Source organism: Excalfactoria chinensis, chromosome 2 (assembly GCF_039878825.1).
Source record: "Excalfactoria chinensis isolate bCotChi1 chromosome 2, bCotChi1.hap2, whole genome shotgun sequence".
Taxonomy (NCBI): domain Eukaryota; kingdom Metazoa; phylum Chordata; class Aves; order Galliformes; family Phasianidae; genus Excalfactoria; species Excalfactoria chinensis.
Genome location: NC_092826.1, coordinates 107,053,037 through 107,071,365, shown reverse-complemented (window position 1 = coordinate 107,071,365; position 18,329 = coordinate 107,053,037). Strand labels below are relative to the sequence as shown.

The 18,329-nt window shown below is 51.2% G+C and overlaps 2 protein-coding genes across 5 annotated transcripts in view; both read left to right on the top strand.

Annotated features, from left to right (window-relative positions):
* HOXA3 (homeobox A3) overlaps window positions 1-18,329 on the top strand; it is a 44,052-nt gene that overhangs the window by 15,812 nt on the left and 9,911 nt on the right. The window contains exon 3 of one of the 4 annotated variants that reach the window (XM_072330205.1): window positions 9,566-9,769. The exons of 1 other annotated variant lie outside the window; for it this stretch is intronic. The gene's annotated coding sequence lies outside the window, so the exon portion shown is untranslated. Of the gene's footprint in view, window positions 1-9,565; window positions 9,770-13,355; window positions 13,416-17,140; window positions 17,387-18,329 lie in introns of those variants that run through there. 2 more of the 4 variants (XM_072330208.1, XM_072330206.1) reach the window with 2 other exon arrangements.
* On the top strand, window positions 5,827-7,836 carry HOXA4 (homeobox A4). The gene is made up of 2 exons (XM_072330209.1): window positions 5,827-6,424; window positions 6,955-7,836. Exons 1-2 carry the CDS (start codon window positions 5,827-5,829, stop codon window positions 7,284-7,286), a joined length of 930 nt encoding a protein of 309 aa, XP_072186310.1. The 3' UTR covers window positions 7,287-7,836.

Genomic DNA, 18,329 nt, shown 5'->3' with positions numbered 1-18,329 from the left:
GGGGGAAACGGCAGAACTATTGAAACAAACACTGCGAGTCTCTTACTCCTAAAAGAAGCTGCATAGCTTTTGTATATCTTTGTGGTTAAGGGCGTTACAACTGCAGGTCAAAAAGTTGAGGGTCAAAAGTTTACGTTTTGCACCACTCTTAGTCATTCGTCCAGACAGAGTTTGATGTCAATGTTATAGCCGAGATCTTGACTATCAGCACAAAAGATAAAATAGCTTTGAGTTACGTGTGTATCACAGTATGGACTCCAGGTGAACCCTACTGGCTGAATGACCTCAATTACCGAGGAAAGGATAGAAAATTCCTCTTTTCAAGAGTAATACACGTTGTATTTCATCTTGAATTATCGGCCACATTTGTGTCTGAATATCTCGGGCTCAGCGCGGCAGGTAAACACGCGTGTTCCCCCACTCCAGAGCTGCCGCTGCCTCCCGGGGCCGGGGAGCGAAACGTTTCCCCTTGTTTATTATATCATAACCCGCTTTAAGAGGTTTAACGTTAAGCCTCCTCACTTTGCCAAACGGCAGGAAGATAAGATAGGAGCGGGGCAATTAACGCGCGTATCGATCCCGGCCGCGGCTTTGTTTTTGGCTCTCCTTTCTGTAGCGCCCACTGAACGGCTCTTAACCGGGGCAGGACGCGGCCGTGCCGGTGCGGGAGGGCTGTGCGTTCGGAACGTTCCGACCAGATGAGCGCGGTGACGGCGCAGGGCTGCGGGGCCGCCTTTTTGCTACCGCTGGATTACGGTGTTGGCTGCCAGAGCGATTTGGATGGAGCTCCGAGCCTTCTGGAATTACCCGTCGTTTCCCAGAGGGATGGGGAGAGGAGAGGGTTGGTTTGCCTCCTCTCCTCAACTAAAAAAAAAAAGAAAAAAGGAAAAGAAAAGAAAAAAAAAAAAAAAGGAAAAAAAATAGAGTTTGGTGGATTTTGGGGGGAATTTCTTTGACCAGAGTTATTTCCACGTTGCTGGCGTTTTGTTTTGTTCCCAGCTCTCGCCTCGGTGTCGAAGCCTTAGCTAAAGCTCTCGGCCAGGCGTGTCTTGTGGGGGGGAAGCGGCCGGAATCTCATTTGGGGAGAGGGGGAGAGAAGACCACTGCAAATGGCAGGTTGCAACGATAGGGATGAGGGGTGGCTGGGAGAGGGAAAGGACATTCCGAAGTATCCGCTAGCAGCTGTGAAAGGTATGGAGGAGGGGACAGTGCCACGAGGAAGGAAGTCAGAGAAAGAGCGCACCTCACCACCATCCGTGCATGGCTGCCTTTCGAGCTCAAAGGCGGGAGCCTGTGTAGTCTTCCACGCACGGGTTACGCGTGAATTATTTGCCAGGGACACAGCTGGATCGTGGCAGCCGGGCGATATTTCTTAGGAACACATGTGCGTGGTGTGAGATTTCAGATCAGCCCGAGTTATTGCTGGAGGCTTTGCCCGCTGTACCTGCTGAAGCGCAGCAAGGTGTGCGAGCATTTGCTCGGCGTGGGGACGTTGTTCCCGAGCTCCTGCTGCTGCTCCCTTGCAGCGAGCCCTGGCACTGACCGTTTGGAGAGCCTTCCCTCACCGCAGATATTGTTTAACCTTTCACATCTAGAGTATTTATTTGGTGTAAGAGCGAAGCCTGATAACAAGCTAAAAGCCGTGGCCAAATATCTATTTTGTTAAAGAATAGCGGGCAGATTGTTTCCAAGAACAACAATGCGTCTTTGATACACCCAGAACGAAAGCTGCTACTATAACTGGGTTACTCAAGAGTAGGTGACGGAAATCCATTTGCTTCCTTACCAAAACAATTAGCCGCTCGAATTCCATATTTTTTTTCAGTCTAGCCTAGGATAAAAAAATACCAGTGAGAATATTTTCAAGGAAGTCGAAACTTCGACTTTGGGAAATACGGAATCTGTCGAATTGGTGTCGAAATTATTCCCTTAAAATAAAAATACTAAGAGAAATATATACATATATTTGAGGCTAGCTCCTTTTTCCCTTTGGCTCTTTGCTTTCAGCACGCCGCTCTCCGGCGTGGAAGCTCTGGGCCAAAGACCATTCATTTAAAATCCGGGCGCAAATCACGCTTTACGTGTGTTTATTTAACCACGGCAGGACAGAGCGAGCACGGCCGCCAAACACGGCGTTGCTGGGAGCAGAGCCGCTGCCGGGGGAGTCCCCGCTTCTACACAACGCTGAACTTGGGGGCCTACAACGGGCGCGTCCCCCCAGTAGCTCCCGCGCGGAGCGAGCTGCGCCCCCGCGGAAGGCGGTGGCTGCCCCGGAGCTCTTCGATTCCCGGGAACAAAGGGGGGAATACAGTCGATACATTCCATAACGTTTACATTTTCCCGCGATTTTTTGCTTAATTTTCCCTTAGAAGTGGTGACCTGGGCAAAGCACCCCGCTATCTAAAAGGCACTCTTATAGACCTTTTAGAAAAACTAAGTCCAAGGCCGAGGTGAACTTCAGGTCACCGCGTCTAACAAATATGAAAATGTCGCCTGGTGAAGGGCACGCCTTGTTATTTAACAAAGACTGTCAATGTGTAAGATTAATAAGAAACAAAATGCACACGGTGTCACTTTTCGGTCACTTTGAAACTCGGGACAGCCTCGCATTCAAGAGGGGAAAGCTGGGGCTAAATATATTCAAAATGGTTCAAATCAAATTCAACCCAGGCTGCGGGTGCGATCCTTCCTCCTCCTCCTGCCCTCTCTGTGGTGGGTGCCCGGGCACGGCGAAAGGTTGTCTTCTATTATTATTATCATTGTTGTTGTTATTATTTTTACTCTCCTCGTTTTTATCTTCTCTTTTCTAATCCGCACGGTTTAGTCGATGGCGCGGAGGGGAAAGCGGTGTTTGCATGCTTCTCAAGGAAAAGGGGGACCCCCTCACCCCTTCTTTGCGTATGCATGAAGCTGCTCGCCTTGGTGCACGGCAATTAACTCTCTCACTCTCAACTTAATTCCAGTGCAGTCCCCATCTCCTCCTCGGCCGGGAGCCCCCGGCTCCAACACTGCTGATTAAAGGCTCCTTCAGCAGCTGACAGAGCCCCCAGCCCCTCTGTAAAAATAAGGGACCCGTCCTATTTTTCCTCTCCTTTTCTTTCTTTGGGAGGTTAGGGGGATGCTACAAGTTTGCAAAGGGAAGTACCGGGGAGGAAGAAAAAAAGAAAAAAAAAAAAGAAAGAAAGAGAGTAAAAAAAAAAAAAAGGGTTTCAGAGATTGTTTATTGCAGCCATAAATCTTGCAGTAAAATGTCGAAATGGCCGTGTGCAAGATAACACTTGGTGGTCTTGGCTGGGTTCTTGTTTATGATAACAAAACCACAAAGACATGGAACAGGCCTTTTGGAGGTCCTGCTTCAGCACATCTCCTCAGCTTGATAGAACCCCGCAGAAACAGGCTGAGCCCGGCATCTCGGGTCACCTTGCAGATTTACGTTCGCACACAGCACCGCATCCTTCTCCGTCCAACCCAGCGCCAGAGCCACACGGTAGAGAGGTGCGGCGAAACGAGTGTTCTCCTAGATCTAATCGCGGTAAATAATAGGAAGCAGAACACGCTCAGCTCGCCGGCACAGAGCTGAGCCTACAAATCGGGACAGCGGTTTTCGTTGTGTTTTCTCGTGCCTCGGAAGCACGGATCCTACTGTTCCGGGCTAGCCATAGAGCCTCCGGACTTGCCTTATGTCGAGGATAACATGTCCGGTACCACAGGGCAATGCATCTGGTGGCGGCCAGCAGGTATTTGTGCGTGCGTGCAGCTCTGCGCCGGGAACGTGCTTTGGGTTGAGGCAATCTTTTCTTTCTTTCTTTCTCTCTTTCTGTCTTTCCTATTAATTTATTTATTTATTTATTTAAGGTAATGCAGGTGGAAGCTCTAATTTTCCAATCTGGATTGCAGTGTTGTTATTATTATTATTATTATTTTTAATAAAGCAATCTCCCCTTTTCTATCCAAAGTGTGCCGCTGCGTCTGTGTGCGTGTGTGTAGCCGCATTTCCTCTCCACGCAGAGTAAATAGAGGAACTTATCTATTACCCCACTTAAAGAGTTCCATAGATGTTCTGTTGGAAATGAGTAAGTAAATGTGTTTTAACTCTCTTTACAAATTAGCCATTCGATATGAGCAGGAAATGAGTGATTGTTTAGATAAGTAGCCCAGTATGCCCAAGTGTTGGAAATGTTCGAACATCTTACGAACCGCCCGCAGTGTGCGTGTGTCCGTGTGTGTCAAATACAGATCGATACTCCGTGCGCCTACTTAGGTAGAATAGATCTTCAAATGGAATTTCATTACACGTACCCATTATCTATTAAACGGCTAAGGACAATAACCTGAATTTTAAGCAGAGTAACTGTTAATGTTGTATCTTTAGGAGGGCCAGATCAAAACCGCGTCGTACTTGTGCTTGATATATTGGATGTATTTTCCCACACCGGAGGGTGAGATTACCCACTCCGCAATTATATTCTCAAAGGATGCGGTAAATATTATGTGGGTATATACGCCCTTCTGTAAAGGAAAAAAAAAAATCGGAAAAGTTCGCTTCTAACTTCCGATCTACAGGAGTAGATGGCATTCGATTGTATTTTTTTCCCCTTAGAATAAGAGCGTAATTAGTTTAACCATCAAATTTCAATTACCTAAGGTCAGGGCGGGTGCCTCTTTTCCCTCTGAGCTGAAAATATCGTTAACAGTCTCAGTTCCAGCAACGCAGCAGTGGCCGGGTGCCCTCTCCCTCCCTCGCCAGGCGTTCTGCGAAGGCGACAGAGATTTCTCTTGGAACTGAGAATTCAGAAATAGAGCCAGCACCACGCAAGCGAAGCGACAGTCTTAAATTCGTAGCTGGAAAACGCAGCTCTGCGGGGAGGGATGTTCGCAGCCAGCCCCGCGGCAGCCGGTAGGAAGCGTTTATAGCACCGCGCCGCCTTCCCCCTCCTCCCCGTTATTCCCCGGCTCCCCGTGTCCCCCGCACCCCACAAGACACGGAGAGGCTCCCCCCGGCCTTCCCGCGACGTCCGCGCTAACTTTGGGATCTGCTCCTCCAGCAAGCAGGCTGCAGGGGGACGGGAGCTGCCGGCTCTCGGTTCGGGGAGAGGTCGCTGCGAAGGGAGGGAGTGAGGAGACCTCCACCCCGCAGTCCCGAAGGGAAGCGTTGGGTGATGGGTGCGTAGATAGCTATTGTGCAACGCCCCGCTCAGCGCTCGCTTTCCTCCCCGGGCTGCTCTCTGCTTCCCCTGCCTGCTTTCTGACACGAAAGGGGAAAAAAAAAAAAAATAGAAAAGAAAAAAAGAATGACGAGGGTAAGGACTGTCAGTTCTGGATTAGTTTTATCTCACTTGACACCGCGAGTGTCGGCCGCAGCCCGGGCGGGAGGAGGCAGCGATGCCGTTGAGCAGCGGGAGCGGGGCGCGGCGGGGCCCGGGAGGAGGCGCCGGGAGCGGCCCCGCGGTGGGGCCGCGGGCGCGGAGGTGCCCTACGGCCGCTCTCCCTCCTTCCATTTCCTGATCCGGGGTCCGCGGCCCCGCGCGGTAATTGGCGCTGGCGGTCAGGTGGTGATGGTGTGTCGGGGTGCGTGCGTGTGTGTGTGTGTGTGTGTGTGTACGCGTTGTGCGCGCTCCAGGGGTGGGAAGAGAGGAAGGGAGGGGAGTGCGGCGGGGAGGGGGAAGCCGGAGGCCCAAACTTTGGCAGCGGCGAGCACTTGACAGCGGCGGGAGGGGGAGAGGGAGGGAGTGGAAGGAGGGAGGGGGGGGGGAAGGGGAGGGGCCTCGCCGAGCCCAGAAAAACGACAACGCGAGAAAAATTAGTATTTTTGCACTTCACAAATTAATGACCATGAGTTCGTTTTTGATAAACTCCAACTACATCGAGCCCAAATTCCCTCCCTGCGAGGAGTACACGCAGCACAGCGGCAGCGCCGGCAGCTCCGCCAGCTACCACCCGCACCACCCGCACCCGCACGCCCCACCACCGCCGCCTCCGCCGCCGCCGCCGCACCTGCACGCCGCGCACCCGGGCCCCGCTCTGACCGAGTACTTCCCGCGGCCCCGCCGGGAACCCGGCTACCAGGCTCCCGCCGCGCCGCCGGGGCCGCCGGGGCCGCCTCCCGAGGCGCTGTACCCGGCGCAGGCACCCTCCTACCCCCAGGCGCCCTACAGCTACAGCAGCGCCGGCAGCGCCGCCCCGGGCCCCGAGCAGCCGCCCCCGGGCGCCTCTCCGCCGCCGCCGCCGCCCGCCAAGGGCCACCCCGGGCCGGCCCAGCCCCTGCTCCCCGGCCATGCCCTGCAGCGCCGCTGCGAAGCGGCCCCCGCAGCCGGGGCCGGCACCGGGCCGGGCTGCGCGTTGCTGCCCGACAAAAGCCTGCCCGGGCTGAAGGGGAAGGAGCCGGTTGTGTACCCCTGGATGAAGAAGATCCACGTGAGCACGGGTGAGTCGCCCGGGGCAGGGGGAGGCCGGGATGCGCCTGCAAGGAGGGAAGGGGGGGGGGGGAGGGAGGGTGCTGCCGGGGCCGGGATGGGTCGGTGCGTGTGTGGCTTTTTTTTTTCCCTTCCTCCCTCCGCGTTTCCTTAAAAAAAAAAAAAAAAAAGAAAAAGAAAAAAAAAAGAAAGAAAGGGAAAAAAAAAAAAAAAAAAAAAGTGAGAAACCTTTTGTATCCGGGGTCCTTTATCAAAAGATTTACGAGACGCCAAACTGTTAGGGCAGTAATTATAGCCCCCATAAATTTAATTGCCCTTCAGTGGCTCTGGGCCATGTGTCTTTGAAGCTTTTCTTCTAACCCAAATGCCCATCACCATTTTTTATTGCTCCTCGATTGTCCCGGCTGCCGATAGGCTGCGAAACAATTTTTCTTGCCGTTATGTATCTGATTTGAACCCGCTGTCAAGTTATCCTCTAATGACGATGTTCCATCGCTCCCTTCCTTCTCTCCTCTCCGCGTGTCCGTGGGTGCACGTTCAGTCAACCCCAACTACAGCGGCGGTGAGCCCAAGCGGTCCCGCACAGCCTACACCCGACAGCAGGTCCTGGAGCTGGAGAAGGAGTTCCACTTCAACCGCTACCTGACCAGGAGGCGACGCATCGAGATCGCGCACACCCTGTGCCTCTCCGAGCGCCAGGTCAAGATCTGGTTCCAGAACCGGCGCATGAAGTGGAAGAAGGACCACAAGCTGCCCAACACCAAGATGCGCTCGTCCAACCAGCCCTCGCTCGGCCAGCAGCAGGCCAAGGCACAGACACAGGGCCACCCCCGCCCGCTCGACGGGGCTGCGCCCAACGCGGCCGCGCTATAAGGGGGTTGTTGTTCTTATAATTTTTTTTAATATATAGATCTCTATTTACCTATCTATTGGGGTTGTGCGGCCGCCCGCGCTGGCGGCTGGCCCCTGGGACCACGCAACTGTGTAAAACAAAGCAGGAGCAGGGAAGGAGGACGAGACGTGCCCAGGGACGGGCACACGTTGAAACCAAAACCCGGACGATTGCCTACATTGTATATAGATAATGGTTCCATGCCCATCATTTTTTTTCTATTTATGGAAACCCTCTCTTGCCCTCGCTGTAAGAGTGCTGGATGCTGTCACGGACGAATTCTCCGTACCAATGACGGACTTTCTGTCTCTCTCTCTATATATATTTTTTTTTAATAGAGAACACTTTACAAAATCAAAGACGGTTCAAACAAAGCCAGGAGCTCGGGGGACGCCAGCCCGAGGCAGTGACTCGAGTGGCGTGGGCCGAGCGTGGCCGTGAGGGGCACACATGGACCCACGAGGCACAGAGAGGACACGTTCACCTCGGGTTATAAACTTAAGGGAAGCGTCCCCTCCCGCCGTGTTGGTGAACCGGCGGTAACTTAGCTGGGTTTCGGTGTAGCCCCGCAATAGCTGTGATATATGAGTTGTTTTTTTTCTCCACATTCCCTATTGCATTTATTTAAATAATAATAATAATAATAATGCTATAAAGGCTGTGGCTGTCTTCATATTTGGCACCGTCTAACTCGTTTGGGTCCATGTACAATTTGTGGATTTTTGGTGTAATGTATACAGTGCCAGATGCTGGTAATAAAGATTATTCTGTACAAAAGAATTAAACGCTTGAAACACACGCGCGTCCACTCCGTGCTCTTTTCGTACACTTTATGTTCCGCCGTTCTCGGCGCCAGGAGTGGAAAACAACGGCTTAACGTGTTGGTGTAACTTGGGATTCGTTCTGTCAATACGGTTCTGGTTCCTTAAATGTAGCGCTAAGTGTCCTCCGTCCCAACTGTCGTCTGCGGGGAGAGAGCTACGGGACGGGGAAAGCTCTCTGTGTGCCGCACAGGGGGCTGGTTCTCTGTAGAACTCGGGGCAGAACCGGCCCGGCCCATGGTCGGACTCTGGGCTTGTTTGCACTGCGCTACAGAAGGACTGAGATGCTGCTGGGAGCCAATGAGCTCCCAGTGCGGATTGTGCTGGAGGAGAAGTCCCACATGCTCGCCACGATAACGCTGTAAATCTGTAGCCTGCCGTGATTTATTCGTTCGTTTTCTTCCTATTGTGATTCCTCAATTGGCCAGCACTTCTGAAGGGAAATACATGGGCGGTAACCTGAAGTTTCTCTAGCTGTCCTCTTCCTCTCTCTTTCTTTTCCTTTCTTTCCTCCTTTCTTTTTCTTTTCTTTTTCCTTTCTTTCTTTTTTTCTTTTATTTATTTATTTATTTATTTTCTTTTCCTTCTTTCTTCATTTTAAAGTCAGTTTCGAACTATACTGAGACAGCCTCAGTATTGAGACAGCCTCACCAGTGACATGAATCTGGGCACATCTCAGATGTTTATCTGGACGAGGTTCTTCAAATGAAGGGAGCAAAATGGGGTGCGAGGAGAGTGGCTCTTTGCTGCCCCAAAAGGCTTTCTTAGCCTGAGAGATGGTAGCAGGGGTCTGGAAAGGAGCTCCAGTGCTGTACCTCTGCCAGACAAGGGCCAGAGGCCGGGACTTATTTACTTACCGCATTCATCCAAGAAGGATTTGGGATCCCACTGGCAGATGCCATTGCCCACAGCCCCAGGGTGGCGCCCGGTGGGACCCCGCGAGCATCGCTGCCCTCCCGAGGAGCGTGGAGCACCTCGGTGAGAAATGTAGCGTTTCACTGGTGGATTATGCTCAGCGCAGCAGTTATGGCGTTGTAAACACACTGAGCAAACACTGCTGTCTCCGAGGCTGGCCAACGAGCAGGCCCCGGGAGCTCTCCCACTCAGAGCTGTGTGCTAAGCCCCACGTCGCAGCCGCCTTCTCCTAAAGGGAGAGGGATACAGCTGGAAGCGGGCAGCAGCTATCTGCGGCCGTGCAGCTCCTCGTTTTGTTTATTGCTCGAATCCCTCCGCGTATCTCGAGCCAAAATTAGCACAAGCGAGCAAAATTCCAGCTGAAACGTATTAACTGGCAGCGCGGGGTTGCTTTGGTGTGCAGCCTGTGCGTATAAACCTGGTTTGTCCCACTGAAAAGAGAAATGAAATCACGCTGCAAATAGCAATTTTAGCGAGAACCATTAATCACCTCCTACAATAAATACTTCTTTGTAATTCAACAGCGGTTCTGAAAGGCATTCTCTTGGAAAAGTCTGTGAAGACGCAAAGGATTTTCCTGGAAAGGGGGGAAAAAAAAAGGATAAAAAAAAAAAGGTCTTGTGTAAAGACACCGCATCTCGGCTGTCTGCTAAAAACATGCACACTCTCTGGGTGGAGATAGAGCGGCGCACTGCGAAATGCCCCACGGCCGATTTTCATCGTTTAAGGTAATTTTTCCTTTTTCTCCCTTCCCACCACCCCCCTCCCCCGGTCCTCTGGGAGAGCTGCGAGATGCTGCCGGGGCCGAGAGCCCTTCGTTCTAGCTTCCATCCCACCCGGCTTACAATAACTTCCAAAATTACATCGTCCGCCTTAAATTCTCGCATTGTGCTCCCTTTGCTACGGCAACCAGGAGTTCACCGAGAGGACAAATTTTCTATCCCATTAATTGTTTTTTTTAGAGGAGCAGACTGACCCTTCAAACCCTTGACCTTTAAAGACAGTATTCTTTTTAAGCCGGCGCTCGGACCGCAATGTCTCTTTCTCTCCCTCCCTCTCCCTCGCTCTCCCCTGTCTCTCACACACGTATTTATCTGCTCTCGCCACAAAGGCGAGCGCGGCCCAAAACGCCGCAAGTGGAAGTTTGTCAATATCTCAAAGAAAGACGAAATCACCTCGGAGTCAATTGAATGGCCGCAGGGAACGCCACGCCGTTAACCCCGCTCCCCACCTCCCCTCCACCCCACCAAGAAAAATGGGAGTTTGCCAAGGTCTCCTTCCCCATTCTCCCGCAATCTCTGCTATACCTGGTGTTTTATTACAGGGGGAACTCGGCTGTGACAAGCGCCTCGTGGTATTTAATAACCAGAGCCATTTGGCATTGGAGGATTACTCAATCCTGTGATTTTTTATTATTTTTTTAAATATATATATTTTTTTCAGGGTGCTGTCGTCCCACGGACCGTTTTTCAGTGTTAATAACAGGGCAGGGATGGGGGGAGCCCTCACACAGGCAGAGGTTTGATAGAGAGATCCCGGCCCCTCCCGCTCCCCTGCAGCTCCCCGATCCTACACGGGGACCCTATTCGGGAGGCTGTGTCCTTCCGCTGCTCCCACAGTTCCCCTCACCCCCTCGGGCAAGCGGGGGCGCAGGCCTGGGCCGCAGCCTCCTAGGAGTGACATTTCCCATGGGGGTCTCCCGAGGCCGTCCCCTCGGGCAAACCCGGCCCACGGAGCTTCGATGTCCGGTGCTCCCCGAGTGGGCAGGGGGAGCTCCGCGACCGCACCCCCACCCCACCCCCCGCCTCGCCCAGGAGCCCTCCTGGCTCCGCCCGGGGCCGTACGAAGGGAGATTGACCCTCGTTGGAAGGTAGCCCGGGGGCTTCGGAGCGGGGGGGGGAGGGGGGAACGCCCCTGTACTCCCATCGCCAGCGGCATTCAGGCCCCCCAGCCCCCCGCACTATTGCACTCTGCCTCACGCACCGAGGCTCTGGGATCGGCTCACTGCTGTGTGTGCGTGTGTTTGGGGTGGGGGGGGGGTGGGGGGTGCTGCGGGGCTGCCCCATCCCTCCACGGAGCGGGACGAGCCCATATTATTCATGTCCCAGCGCTCTCCCTAGAAACTGAGGAGCTGTCAAAGGCAGCAGAGATAGGGGACCGAGTAGAGGATCCCTGCGCTCGCAGATAAAGGTGTTGCGTCTGTTCTGGGGGAGATATTGAAATTTTAATCTTTTCGGGTCACGTGACTCATTAAATAATTAATGCAGATAGTCAGGAATGGATCTGTGGCCGTCAGTCCTCACTAGGAGTGATTCTCTCACAAGTGAAACTCAACTCCTTATTACTGGAGTTTGTTTTTCTTTCTTTTTTTTCCTTTTTTTTTCTTTTTTTTTTCCTTTTTTCTTTTTTTTCCTTTCTTTTCCCTTAAAAAAAAAAACAAAACACCCCACCTGATTTATCTTGAAAGATTCTAAACTCCTTAAGCAAGCAGTAGGGTCTGTGTTGGTAAGTAGGGAGTGCGTCTTTCTAGCTTGATGACTTTTAATTGTTTGTGCTTGCTTTTGTCTGCTGAGCCTTTGCTTAACAAGTTTAATATTTAGAAATGTTGAATCTTTGTTTTCGCTGCCTTGTGGTCACATTACGGCGTTTGGTGATTAAGCGTTACCGAGGCGAACACATTTGATAATGTTCTAATTCACACTGCGGAGGGCTGGGTGCCACCGTGCAGGAGGACCTGCTTTGTTCCATTTTCCCGGCGCTAATAAATCACCGGCTCCTAATGCGGGGCCAAAAAAGCGATGGAGAGGCGGCGAGCATTGTAAAGGAAAAGTCACGGGCGAATTTCTCTATGACTCATTAGTCTGAACGATTTATGTACGAACTTAAAGTGGCGCAATGAATATTAGAGTTTGGGATAACAACAAATTGGAAAAAAAAAAAATGTCGTAGCGTTTGTAAAGTGCTTTATTGCTACTTAGCAACTCTTTCAAGAGGAAGCGTAGTTTAAAGGGCCGTGGCAGCGTAATATATGGCGGTGTGACTTAATAGCTCCAAAATAAATAACAGAAAGTCGCTGGCACAGTTTGTAGATACACACTCCATATTTAACACGAGTGGGGCAGCCCGGTCCCGGAGCTCTTGATCGATGCCGATGGCCGCTCGTAGAACGGCTGACGATGAGGGGTCGGGGCGGGGAGGTGCGGGTTGAGCCCGCGGTGCGGGGTGCCCTCCGAGAGGGGCGGATGGAGCGCCGGGGGCAGCCCCGCTCGGACGGCGGCGGAACTCGCCTTCGGTGTTTGCCAGGAGATTGTAGCAGTCAGCGCTCTGAAATTTATGAGACGGCAATAAACAGCTTAGGAGGCTATTATTGCATGATTTTATGTAGGCTGGAGTTCAACACCAAATTTAAAATTATTAGAGTAATTATGGGACTACTAAATTACCAAAGCGAAGTAGCTGCTGGAAAAGTTCTCCCAAGACAGACTTAATATTTCCAGGGCTCAGAAGACATTCTGCTACGAGAACTGTGTTATTTAATTATTAGCATTTACATTTACTGACAATTTTCAGACGCGTTAGACGGCTTTTATTAGCGAGAATGAATAGAGGGGGCACGTTATTACATCTGACAAATTCATACGTAAACGTGATTCAGTAAGTGGCACCCGAATAATCTGACTATTGTCTCTTTGGATTGTGCAACGCTGTTTATTTTAGGGGGAGAGAGGCCGTCCAGTTTTCTCCCTGTCTGTTGGCTTTCAGTGCTGGTGTTCTCCTGTTGTCCTTTTTTTTTTCCCTTTTAAGCCTTTCGGGCCCGATGCTGCTTCGGCGAAGTCAATTATCAGCCTCTTCCTGCGCTACTGGGGACGGGATCGGGCCCCGCTCCCTGTTTGAATGAGAGCCCAACCACAATACTCTCCGCATTGAAACTGGAACTCGTTCCGCGTTTTATTCAACAGAGATGAACACCACTGGTTGTGTTTAATGTCTGTTCTTGATTAAATGATCCTAAACAAAGGTTTCCCAGAGGAAAATAAAGCAGACATTCATGTAACAAGAGTTTGGAATGACAATATTTCCAAACACTTGGAGACAGAAGGCATAGCTGTCTACGGGAGGGGGGGGGGGGGGGGGTGGTAAGAAGAGCCCCACGCTTTTATTTCTCAGCTAGCAGCGCTCCTCGCCCCGCCGGAGAGTTGCGGCCGTGCGGGGCCGTCCCGGCACAGCCCACTCCGCCCGCGGGCGGCCGAGCGCCGGCCCCGCTCCCCCCGTTGAGGCGTTGTTTATCGCTTGTTTGCAGAGCGCCCGGCACCCCGAAAAGCCCCGCTCGGGGCGGCGGCAGCGCTCCGGCCCCGGCCTCGGCGGCGGGACGAGGTAAGAGTTGGAGCCGGCCCTGTGCCGGCCTCGTACCTGAGAGGGGTGGTGAGAAATATTTTAACCGAGCAAGGGGTTCGGTGGTACGTCTCCATTCATCTTTCGCCGCTGCGAATGCGCGTGTCCGGGCAGACAAAGCGGCGTGCGGGACTCGAGTGCCTGAGCCCTTATAAAGGCGCTGGGAACAGGAAGGATGCGAAGTCGTCTGAGGAGCCAAAGAGCTTGAGGATTTCTTTGTCCGTTCTGAGTTCCTTTCAAAATCGAAGGCGTAAGGGGGAGAGGGAGATAGCTGGAGCACGGCGGGGCTGAGCTCTTATCGCTGTCGGTCTGTCGGAGGCTCCTAGAGGGGCCGGGCGGCGGTCCTGCAGCGTGCCCTACCACGGGACACGGCGAGCCCACTGTGCGTGGGTGCTCACACCGCCAATAAGCTCAGGTAGCTGTCCGGCCCGGCCCGCCTCGTCCCGGCCGTGGGCTGATGCTGTTGGTGCCCGAGCCCTGGTGCTTTGGCAGGGTCTGGTGATGCTTTCCATAGCTACCGTGTTCCCCTGCCAGCCGCGGAGGAGGGAGGATTACAGAGAATTAGCGTAAATTCCTGCTAGATTTACCTGCTTATTTTTGGACGCTGATGTACAATTAGTGTATTTTACAACCTTTTAAAAGCGGTCATAAATTACGGGACTACAAGGGCTCTTTGTGTTGGTTTAATGAGCTGCTTAAATCTTAACTACAAAAAGGCGCTGCGAACCTCTGCTCACGGAAATGAAAAGCGAAAACACGGTCGAGGGAGCGTTCCTCCTGTGGCACCCGCAGCATTTCGTGAAGAGATATTTGGGATTCCTAAAGTGCCCCGGCTCTCAGCCTCAGCTGCCTCTCGGAGCAGCTTCCACCAAGGCACAGGCTCTAGCTCTGCTCTTTTTATCTGCTTCGAAGTGATCAAAGGGCGACTTTATCTCTATCAGCCTCGCAGATGTAGGTAAACAGCTTCGCATCCCAGCAGATCCCAACTCTTTCGAGGAAGCGAGGAAATAAATAGTCGTGTAGTGTGGCGATTCCCATGTCCTCTCCGCATGGGAGTGACAACCTGACCTCTTAACGACTGCCATAAACGTAAACATGAAAGACGGCAGAAATTCGAAATCTATTTGTACCGAAGGTAGCTTTAAATCACATTAATGCTAGGAGCGTTTATTAGTGCCAGAGCTGGCAAAAAGGGTTTCTCGTAATGAGTGAGTGCACGTTACCAACTCAGATCTGTTTGTTGTTACCGAAGTTGGAATTTCAGCCCAGCTCGGAGCCATGTGTATAAAGCACAGAAAAATCAGTAGCAGACTCACTGAGAATCGCCACATTTTCTGCCTTTTTTTTTCCTCTCCCAGAAACAATGTTTCAGGTCTCCAAATCATCGAGGTCATAAAACACTGTGTTGAATGTCCAGGAACAGGAACAAAGTAATATATGGGATGGAGGAGGAAATCTAGCGTCTGTTTCTTACACGGTCCTTTGAATTCGTGTTGGTAAACCCGTGTTGGTAGTAGTGGAGAGAAGAAAACCTTCTTCAAATTCGGCCGGGGGAATCATTTTCAGCTGCAACCCAGGACAGTGTGCAGCAGGGAGGACTCCCCCTCAGCCCTCCCGAAGCACACTGAGTCAGGTATTCAGCCGTCAAGGAGTTACTTTTCTCAAGAATTAATTAGTTTCCCCACTGCAGACACGAAGTTAATTGTTAAACAGTAGTTTTAGCATTAACTTGACCATTAATACTAATAAAGATGTTCATAGAAACAGGGTTTTGAAGCCAGTGGCCGTAGCTAGCGTTAAGGCATTTAAGCTGACTTATGATTGTGATTTATTGCTTTTGTAGTTTCTATTTGCTCAGGACTGCAACTTCTAAAGCCATCTTTCTGCTTTTGACGCAAAGCAGTCGATAACTTTTTACAACGGCCCCTAGAAAGACTTGCTCTGCTTTTTTCAACATCTGCTCCATTCCCCATTAATTTCGGCCTCATTGTTGCAGGGGAACTTCTCTCTGTGTTTCTTTGATGGGACCTAAACGCGCTGTATTCAAAAGAGACATTAATCCGTTCTGTCCAGTATATCTCAGCCTTGGCTTACGTTTAGGACTAGGGCTATGGAGTGCCCTATGGAGTTACACGTTGTGCTGCTAGCTGCAGCCTGGTCGTGCGCGGATAGTGCTCTCATCTCTCTTTCAGAGGTGTATCATTTTGATTCCAGTTCCTAGTGAGGGATAATGTATGTGTGCCCTGTCACGAGCTTAGCGACTTCCCTATGAAAAATTGCAAATTCTTCCTCTGCTCTAATGTCACGCTGACTTTGCTGCACTGTCCACTAATATGCACTGTTACTGATGGGTTTAAATTCCAGTGGCCCACTTTTAAAGCCCAAGTGAGAGTACGAAGGCATGCCCCTAGCAGTAAAAATCGCCTTCCGAAAGAAATCCCCTTCCCTTCTGCTCAGTGGAGTGCAGGTGAAACGCTAAGGGGGAATATGCAGTTGGCTGAAAGTTTTCTTCGAGCTCATGGGGGTGGTGGAAAGATTTAGGTAAAGATATACACATCACAGAGCATAATGCTGGAGTCACAGGACTCGGTCAGGAACACGTTAAAAGAGCGATCCGTCCGATACTCTGTGACTCCATCCAGAAAAGTTGGGTGAGATTAGGGCTTCTTTTGTTTGTTTAGCTTATTGTGTCAATAGCAGAAGTTAAACAGCCTTGCAGGGAAGATGTGATGTGTTCACACACAGGCGAGGCCGGCTCGCTGGGCAGGTTCGGGGGCCGAATAGGGCTTCTTCTTTTTCTTTCTGTCTTTTCATTATTTATTTTTTTTCTTTTATTTTTTTATTTATTTTTTATTATTTTCCCCCTCGGGCAGAGAGCTCCCCCTCCCCATTTCTTTTTTTTCATCATTAGAAACCTATAATTTTGTGCATCACTCAAAGGAGCTGCATAGGAAATGCGTAAGCACAGGTTTAACAGTGAGGTCCCAAAAGGTTTTGCAAAATTCGGAGGCAAGCCAGTGAAGGAAGGTGTGTGCTCCATAGTGTGGTACAAGGACAAAAATCAACTTGCCACTTAGAAGAGACCCTTTTTTGCCTTTGTCAGGTAATTATAGGTCTTTTTAGTTTCTGCAGGAGCCCCGATGTAACGTGTGGGAGGCAGCAAGCCCTGCACAATGGAGGGCAGAGGCGGCTGGGGACGGGGACGGGGGGGCGGGTGGGTGCGGAAGGCCGGGAATCGTCCCGTGTAAGAAGGGAGCTGGAAAGAATTGGCGTTAAGATTTGGGCTTTCTTTGGGGCTTGCAAAGAACGTGCGACGTGGGGCAGCGCGGTGGCCCGGGGAGCAAATGCTGGTTAATTAGGCTAAGTATCAGAGTGCGGTGCGATCCCACGGCGCGAGAAGGATTCCTCCGACTTTCCGATGGGCTTTGTATGAAGAAATGCTGGTGTTGGATGAAAGAGGCTCGAACCGATCCCCACCCCCCCCCTCCCCCCCCCAGGCAGCTCCGGCTCTTGATTGAATTTTTTTTTTCCTTCTTTTTATTTATTTATTTGTTTGTTTGTTTGTTGTTCCATCCCTTTAAACTCTCCTCTAACGTACCAGGCTAAGGCTCGAAAAAGCCACGTCTCTCTCTCAAGAAACCCCGCTCCTTCAGTGATTCCCTATTTCAAATAAAAGGATTTAAGTTGACGTATGACCACGTGAGCACATAATACAGCGCATTATTGTGGCATTTGGAGTGGAGACCCGGTCTGGCTCCGTCTGCGATTACGCTTTTCCAGTTTCTGTTCAGAGCAAGCACTGCTTTCTATTATTTCTTTTTTTTTCTCCTGCCCCCATCACCGTCCCCTCAAGAGCTGGCCATTCCGCTGACAGCTTTCGTTCCTTATGGAAAGCTTATTGTCGAGCCGAGAGGACGAAATGCTTCGTTAGAAAGGATGGATTTTATTTTAAGGTATTTCCGTTGATTGTTCATTTATGTGGTGAGTTATTGCTGTTCGAGGCAAAGGTCAGTAGAAAAGGCTGAAGTGAGTGCGTGTGTGTGCGTGCGTGTGTGTGCACCGGGGCCGGGCTGCTTCCCCCTTTGTTTCAATTTGCTGCGGTAAATATTCCGCTCTCCCCTCGCAGAGAGCGGAGCTGCTTTATTTATTTTTCTCCATAGAGATCCCACACTGCTGCTGATGGCCAGCTGCCTCCGCTCCGGCCCCCCGATTGCCATCTTATCGTTATTTATGGCCGGCAGGAGACGGGAAGCCTCCTTGTAGCGTTTTGTGGCTTTTTGATGAGGATGATTATTTTTATTATTATTATTTTTAATTCAAATACATTTTGTTTTGTGCGGTTGGTGCGTTTGTTTACTTATGTATTTGAGAGGATCGGGGCTGGGGGGGTTGGGGGGATGCACACAGGCTGGGGTCGCGCTCGGGTGTGCGACGGAGGTTGTTTTATGCGCGTTTGTTCGGCCGATGCCGCGCTGGAAATTGACGAGTACGCGATTGTGCTGCCATTTTATTTATGATGCTTCGGTGGTGCTTTGCTTGCCGTGCGCGGAGGGCTGCCCGGGCGCTCAGCTCTGTGCCGAATGTTCCCCATCCCGAATGAACCGGGGCTCCTCTTTGGTCCTCATCGGTGAGGAGAAGCTGAACCGAGAGGCAGCCGCGTCTTCCAGCAATAAGAAGCCTCGGAAGTACGGTGGGGTTTTATTACATTTGATTTTGTTTGGGTTTTGGTTTTGTTTTCCTCTGGAAAGCAAGAATAACGGGGGTAAGAGAGGAAATCAGCTTCTAGGTGAACGTATCGCTGGTCATAAATTCATATCCACGCACTCTTTTCTATAAATAAGTACATCTCGTACGTATAAACATATGTATATACGTATAAGTGTGTCTATGTAACCA